Genomic DNA, 8,336 nt, shown 5'->3' with positions numbered 1-8,336 from the left:
CGTGTAATCAAACCTGCAGGTACTGTAACAGTGAACTTCCAGGCAACAGCAGGCAGCTGGTGCTCCACTGGTGGTTGGCGATCAGTTTGCTGACTGTTGTCAGACGATTGGGAGGTGAAACTCGCGTGTTGGGTGATGGATAAGAGTAAGGCAGGCGATAGATAGGCGAGAGGCAGGTAAATGGCGGATGATGGGTGCCTGACAGTGAGCAATCTGCTCTCAAAAAACGCGTGGATATGCTGGCAGACTGCAGGTGATCACAGCAGACAAATGGAGTAAACAGCAGGGTATCAATAAGCAGCAAAAACTGCCTTACCAAGAAACAGATATCCTCTGCTTGAAACTGGAGTTACAGAGTGACAAGGAACACAGCCTCCCTCTAGTCCGCCATCTTGGATCCCATGGCCTGGTTCTTGAAGTCTGTTATTTCCTCTTAGGGAGAGCTAAGGCCAGGCTTTGCAACTACTCAACGTTCCATGGTCAAAATAAAGGAGTGTCCATAAGTGCCATAGTTTTTTGGCTGAAGAATATTATTAGTAAATGAATCATAGCCAGTGAAAAGACAAGAGTCAATGAAATCATTGGTTATAGACAATTTTTTTCATAATTATTTTTTTATTTTTTTAAAATTAAAAATCATAAATTTACATAGGGCACTAATTTGCAAAGTGACTATGAATATACCCTTAATTCTAGTCTCAAACTGAATCATTTTAAAGCTTATACTGTGAAATCTAGAAACTTTTTTTTATTGTAAACATATGGGATACATGTTGTTTCGCTATTTGTACATGGAGTCAAGGCATACCATTTGTGTAATCATAAATTTACATAGGGTAATGTTGTTTGATACATTCTGTTATTTTTTCCCTTCCTCCCCAACCCTCCCACCCCTCTTTTCCCTCTATACAGTCCTTCCTTCCTCCATTCTTACCACCCTCCTTAACCCTAACCCTAACTCTAACCCCTCCCACCCCCCATTATATGTCCTCATCTGCTTATCAATGCGATCATTCATCCTTTAGTTTTTTGAGATTGTCTTATCTCACTTAGCATGATATTCTCCAACTTCATCCATTTGCCTGCAAATGCCATAATTTTATCATTCTTCATGGCAGAGTAATATTCCATTGTATATATATGCCCCAGTTTCTTTATCCATTCATCAACTGAAGGGCTTCTAGGTTTGTTCCACAATCTGGATATGGTGAATTGAGCAGCTATGAACATTGATGTGGCTGCATCTTTGTAGTAATCTGCTTTTAAGTCCTTTGGGGATAGTCCAAGGAGTGGGATAGCTGGGTCAAATGGTGGTTCCATTCCAAGCTTTCTGAGGAATCTCCACACTGCTTTCCAGAGTGGCTGCACTAATTTGCAACCCCACCAGCAATGTATGAGTGTACCTTTTTCCCCACATCGTTGCCAACACATATTGTTGATGTGTTCTTGATAATCGCCATTCTAATTGGGGTGAGATGAAATCTTAGTGTAGTTTTGATTTGCATTTCTCTTATTACTAAAGATGTTGAACATTTTTTCATATATCTGTTGATTGCTTGTACATCTGTGAAGCGTCTGTTCATTTCCTTAGCCCATTTGTTGATTGGATTATTTATATTCTTGGTGTAGAGTTTTTTGAATTCTTTATATATTCTGGAAATTAGCGCTCTATCTGAAGTATGAGTGGCAAAGATACTCTCCCACTCTGTAGGCTCTCTCTTCACATTGCTGATAGTTTCCTTTGCTGAGAGAAAGCTTTTTAGTTTGAATCTATCCCAGTTGTTGATTCTTGCTTTTATTTCTTGGGCTATGGGAGTCCTGTTAAGGAAGTCTGATCCTAAGCCAACAAGTTGAAGGTTTGGACCTAATTTTTCTTCTATAAGATGCAGGGTCTCTGGTCTGATTCTGAGGTCCTTGATCCATTTTGAGTTGAGTTTTGTGCAGGGTGAGAGATAGGGGTTTAGTTTCATTCTGTTGCATATGGTTTTCCAGTTTTCCTAGCATCATTTGTTGAAGAGGCTATCTTTTCTCCATTGCCTATTTTTGGCACCTTTGTGTAGTATTAGAAAATTGTATTTCTTTGGGTTTGTGTCCATGTCCTCTATTCTGTACCATTGATCTACCTTTCTATTTTGGTACCAATACCATGCCGTTTTGTTACTATTGCTTTGTAATAGAGTTGAAGATCTGGTATTGCGATACCCCCTGCTTTGCTCTTTCTACTGAGGATTGCTTTAGCTATTCTGGGTTTCTTATTCTTCCAGATGAGTTTCATAATTGCTTGCTCTATTTCTGTAAGGTACATCATTGGGATTTTAATTGGAATTGCATTGAATCCGTATAGCACTTTTGGTAGTATGGCCATTTTGACAATATTAATTCTGCCTATCCAAGAATATGGGAGATCTTTCCATCTTCTACGTTTTTCTTTAATTTCTTTCTTTAGTGTTCTGTAGTTCTCATTGTAGAGGTCTTTCACCTCTTTTGTGAGATTGATTCCCAAGTATTTTATTTTTTTCGAGGCTATTGTGAATGGGATAGTTTTCTCTTTCTGAAGATTCATCACTTATGAATAAAAATGCGTTCGATTTATGAGCATTGATCTTGTAACCTGCTACTTTACTGAATTCACTTATGAGTTCTAAGAGTTTTCTGGTGGAATTTCCAGGTTCCTCTAAATACATAATCATGTCATCAGCGAACAGGGATAGTTTGAGTTCCTCTTTTCCAATTCGTATCCCTTTAATTTCTTTGTTTTGTCTAATTGCTCTGGCTAGAGTCTCAAGAATGATGTTGAATAGAAGTAGTGAAAGAGGGCATCCCTGCCTTGTTCCTGTTTTTAGGGGGAATGCTTTCAGTTTTTCACCATTTAGAATGATATTGGCCAATGGCTTAGCATAGATGGCCTTTACAATGTTAAGGAATGTTCCCACTACCCCAATTTTTTCTAGTGTTTTGAGCATGAAGGGATGCTGTATTTTATCAAATGCTTTTTCTGTATCTATTGAAATAATCATGTGATTCTTAACTTTAAGTCTGTTGATATGGTGAATGACATTTATTGATGTCCGGATGCTGAACCAACCTTGCATCCCTGGGATAAAACCCACTTGATCGTGGTGCAGTATCTTTTTAATGTATTTTTGTATGCGATTTGCTAAAATTTTGTTGAGAATATTTGCATCGATGTTCATTAAGGATATTGGTTCGAAATTTTCTTTCCTCGATGTGTCTCTGTCTAGTTTAGGTATCAGGGTGATATTGGCTTCATAGAGTGAGTTTGGGAGGGTTCTCTCCTCTTCTATTTTATGGAATACTTTGAGAAGTATTGGAATGAGCTCTTCTTTAAAGGTTTTGTAGAACTCAGCTGAGAACCCCTCTGGTCCCGGACTTTTCTTTGTTGGTAGGCTTTTGATGACCTCTTCTATTTCATTGCTTGAAATTGATTTATTTAAGTTGTGTATGTCCACCTCGTTCAGTTTAGGTAATTCATATGACTCTAGAAACTTGTTGATGTCTTCGAGGTTTTCTGTTTTGTTGGAGTATAGATTTTCAAAATAGCTTCTAATTATGTTTTGTATTTCACTCGTGTCTGTTGTGATATTTCCATGTCCATTCCGAATTTTAGTAATTTCAGTTTTCTCCCTCTTACTCTTTGTTAATGTGGCTAAGGGCTTATCAATTTTGTTTATTTTTTTCAAAGAACCAACTATTTATTTTGTTAATTTTTCCAATTGTTTCTTTTGTTTCAATTTCATTGATTTCGGCTCTGATTTTAACTATTTCCTTTCTTCTACTACTTTTGGTGTTGGTCTGCTCTTCTTTTTCTAGGGCTTTGAGCTGTAGTGTTAAGTCGTTTATTTGTTGATTTCTACTTCTTTTGTTGAATGCGCCCCATGAAATAAATCTTCCTCTAAGTACTGCTTTCATAGTGTCCCAGAGATTTTGATATGATGTGTCTTTGTTCTCGTTTGCTTCTATGAATTTTTAAATTTCCCTCCTGATGTCTTCTGTTATCCATTCATCATATAATAGTGTATTTTTTAATCTCCAAATATTGGAGAAGTTTCTGTTTTTTTATTCTGTCATTTATTTCTAATTTCAATCCATTATGATCTGATAGAGTAGAAGGTAGTATCTCTATCTTCTTGTATTTGCTAACAGTAGCTTTGTGGCATAAAACATGATCTCTTTTAGAGAAGGATCCATGTGCTGCTGAGAAGAAAGTGTATTCATTCTTTGTTGGATGATATATTCTATATAAGTCGGTTAAGTCTAAATTGTTGATTGTGTTATTGAGATCTATGGTTTCTTTATTCAATTTTTGTTTGGACGATCTATCCAGCGGTGAGAGAGGTGTGTTAAAATCGCCTAGTATTATTGTGTTGTGGTCTATTTGATTTCTGGAATTGAGAAGGATTTGTTTGACGTACATGGATGAGCCAGTGGTTGGGGCATAGATATTTATGATTGTTATGTCTTGCTGATTTATGCTTCCCTTAAGCAGTATGTAATGTCCTTCTTTATCCCTTCTGTCTAGTTTTGGCTTGGAGTCCACATTATCTGAAATGAGGATGGATACTCCAGCTTTTTTGCTGTGTCTTTGTGCATGGTATGTGTTTTCCCATCCTTTCATCTTTAGTCTGTGGGTATCTCTTTCTATGAGATGGGTCTCTTGCAGGCAGCATATTGTTGGATTTTTCTTTTTAATCCAATCTTCCAGTCTATGTCTTTTGATTGATGAGTTCAGGCCATTAACATTAAGGGTTATTATTGTGATATGCTTTGTATTCCCAGTCATTTGACTCATTTTTTTTTTTTTGACATGATTTGGTTTCTCCTTTATTTGGCTATTCCTTTAGGCTAGTTCCTCCCGTTGCTGATTTGCATCATTGTTTTTCATCTCTTCCTCATGGAATATTTTGCTGAGAATGTTCTGTAATGCCGGCTTTCTTTTTGTAAATTCCTTTAGCTTTTGTTTATCATGGAAGGATCTTATTTCATGGTCAAATCTGAAAGTAAGTTTTGCTGGGTATAAGATTCTTGGTTGGCATCCGTTTTCTTTCAGGGCTTGGTAAATGTTGTTCCAGGCCCTTCTAGCTTTTAGGGTCTGGATTGAAAAATCTGCTGATATTCATATTGGTTTCTCCCTGAATGTAATGTGATTCTTTTCTCTCGTGGCCTTTAAAATTCTGTCTTTATTTTGTATGTTAGGTATTTCATAATAATGTGCCTTGGTGTGGGTCTGTTGTAATTTTGTGTGTTTGGAGTCCTATAAGCCTCTTGTACTTGGTTTTCCATTTCATTCTTCAGATTTGGGAAATTTTCTGATATTATTTCATTGAATAGATTGTTCATTCCTTTGGTTTGTTTCTCTTTGCCTTCCTCAATCCCAATAATTCTTCAATTTGGCGTTTTCATGATATCCCATAATTCTTGTAGATTCTGTTCATGGTTTCTTACCATCTTTTCTGTTTGGTCAACTTTGTTTTCAAGATTAAATATTTTGTCTTCAATATCTGAGGTTCTGTCTTCCAGGTGTTCTATCCTATTGGTTATGCTTTCTATGGAGTTTTTAACTTGGTTTATTGTTTCCTTCATTTCAAGAATTTCTGTTTGTTTTTTTTTTTCAGTATCTCTAACTCTTTATTGAAATGATCTCTTGCTTCTCATATTTGCTCTTTTAACTGTTGATTGGTGCGATCATTTAATGCCTGCATTTGCTCTTTCATCTCCTCGTTTGCTTCCCTGATTGTTTTAATTATGTGCATTCTGAACTCCCTTTCTGACATTTCTTCTGCTGTGCTGTCATTGGGTTTTATTGATATAGTATCTAGGTTTGTTTGGGATATTTTCTTCCCTTGTTTTCTCATATTGGTCAGATGTCAGTGGGACTCTGTGATATTGCAGATTTCCTCTATTTGCTTATCGTGTCCCTGTAGATTTCCAGTGTATCACCTTCCAGCCTTCAGTACCTGAAGTCTTGGAGTAACTTGATAATGCAGTGCTTCTGAAGAAAGCTGCCCCTAGCCTGCTACTGGTTCCAGGGAGAGAGACCTGGAGAGGTCTCTGGCTGCCCTGCCCTGGTTCCAGAGGCTGCTTGCGGGTCAGAGATCTCTGCTGGCTTGGGGATTTGCGGCTGGCTCTGTGTAGAAAGGGTCTCACTGGGCGGTCTGCTCCGAGAAGCTAGCCTGGAAAGGCACTTCCCGCCGCAGAGAGCCAGGCTGCTTGGGGAAGTCCTTGGCTGCCCTGTTGAAAAAGCCTGCAGCCGGAGGGGGACAGGGCCACCTGGAGAGGTCTCTGGCTGCCCTGCCCTGGTCCCAGAGGCTGCTTGCGGGTCGGAGGTCTCCGCTGGCTTGGGGACTTGTGGCTGGCTCTGTGTAGAAAGCGACAATTTTTTTACTAATAAAAATATTGTATTTACTTAGAAGCATTCAGAATGTTGACAAAAGAGCTGCAACTTTTTTTTTTTTTTGCTATTACACATTGGTATTCAGTTAACAGAACAATTATTTCATATAAGCTGCATCAGAGACAACTGAAGATGAAAAACTACCGTTCCCATATATAACTAATTTGTGCTGTGCACCAACAAGAACCTGCTTTCAATTTCCATGCCAATTTACAACCCCTATACTGTACCAGGCAAGATTAGTGGCTACTGAAAATACCACAGGACAGGGCTATCTAAAGACACATTCGGTAGTATGTTAACTATACAAAAAAAAGACACTGTACAGTTTAAAAACAAATCTTACACAGCCTTAAATTTCATTTTTTTTCTTTAAAAGGAGTGAGTTGTGTACAGGGGGGTTAAATGCTTTATAGACAGGAGAAAAACTGCACTAGAACCAACTTATTCATCATCATCATCATCATCATCATCATCTTTAACCTCTTCGTCTTCCTCTTCCTCCTCATCTTCTTCATCTTCCTCATCTTCCTCCTCTTCCTTCTTTTTCTTGCTTTTTTTCAGCTTTGACAACTCCCTTTTTTGCTGCATCAGGTTTCCCTTTAGCTCGGTAGGCAGCAATATCCTTTTTGTACTTTTCCTTCAGCTTAGCAGCTTTCTTTTCATAAGGCTGCTTGTCACCTGCAGCAGTGTGATTCCACATCTCTCCCTGTTTCTTTGCAGCGTCACCAATGGACGGGCCAGGATGTTCTCCTTTGATTTTTGGGCGATACTCAGAACAGAACAAGAAGGCTGATGGAGCCCTCTTGGGTGCATTGGGATCCTTGAACTTCTTTTTTGTGTCCCCTTTAGGAGGGATGTAGGTTTTCATTTCTCTTTCATAACAGGCCTTGTCCGCCTTTGCCACGTCTTCAAATTTTCCTTTCTCTTTAGCAGACATGGTCTTCCACCTCTCTGAGCACTTCTTAGAAAACTCTGAGAAGGCGACCGAAGCATCTGGGTGCTGCTTCTTGTGCTCCTCCTGGCGAGTTTGCACAAAGAATGCACGTGATGATATTTTGCCTCTCAGCTTCTTAGGATCTCCTTTGCTCATGTTTAGTTGTTCTTCCTCAGTGAGGCCCAGAGTCACCCAGTGCGGGTCCCACTCTCACTTGCCCTAGTCCTGTCTCTATGGGGCTCAATGCACGGCAATGGCTGTCGACATTTTGTTTTTGATATATGGGATGAGAGAGAGAGAGAGGAGAACAACCCACATCTCTGAGGGTGGTTGGGGGAGAGAAGAGAGGGCAGGGGTGGGAGGGAGGATCAAGAGAGAGAGAGAGAGACAGAGAGAGAGAGAAAGGAAAGAACGAACCAACCCACATCTCTAGTTTAGGGAACAGTGCCAAGTGAGGTTCAGTCAAAAGCCGAGAGAAAGCAATTGTTGGGGTGTGACACAGGTGCTCCTGTGAACTCCTTTAAAAAAATTTCTTTTATTTTTTAGTTGTAGATGGACACAATACCTTTATTCTATTTATTTTTATGTCGTGCTGAGAATTGAACCCAGTGCCTCACATGTGCTAGGCAGGCACTCTGCCACTGAGCCACAACTCCAGCTCCTGTGATCTCCTTTTGACTTGGCCCTAGTGGATCTGTCTGGAATCAGTGGTTGCTTCTAGAAGACTAAAAGTTGTATTCCCAGCACTGCTTTGGTGCTAACACAGTTATGAGCTGTCTGATCTGTTGGCCAAGTCCTCCTGCAGAATTAAAACAACTTCTAGTCTCTAAAGACATACTTTGGAAAACATCATTTGACTAAAGATCAAAGAGTCACAGAAATGCTATGATGAGCAAGGAATGGTAAAGCTATTGTTTTCTTATACTTGGAGCTTAGATGTATTAGTCTTCTCAGGCGGCCATAACAAAATATCACATGCTGGGTGAC

At 39.2% G+C, this 8,336-nt stretch overlaps 1 protein-coding gene across 1 annotated transcript; it reads right to left on the bottom strand.

The window, feature by feature from the left end:
• Nucleotides 1-6,527: 6,527 nt before the first annotated feature.
• Nucleotides 6,528-7,611, bottom strand: LOC306663213 (high mobility group protein B1-like). The gene has a single exon (XM_079143610.1). It carries the CDS (start codon nt 7,503-7,505, stop codon nt 6,936-6,938), a length of 570 nt encoding a protein of 189 aa, XP_078999736.1. The 5' UTR covers nt 7,506-7,611; the 3' UTR covers nt 6,528-6,935.
• Nucleotides 7,612-8,336: the final 725 nt, after the last annotated feature.

Source organism: Sciurus vulgaris, assembly GCF_902686455.1.
Source record: "Sciurus vulgaris genome assembly, chromosome: 6".
NCBI classification, from domain to species: domain Eukaryota; kingdom Metazoa; phylum Chordata; class Mammalia; order Rodentia; family Sciuridae; genus Sciurus; species Sciurus vulgaris.
This window is presented reverse-complemented; position numbering and strand designations above follow the sequence as displayed.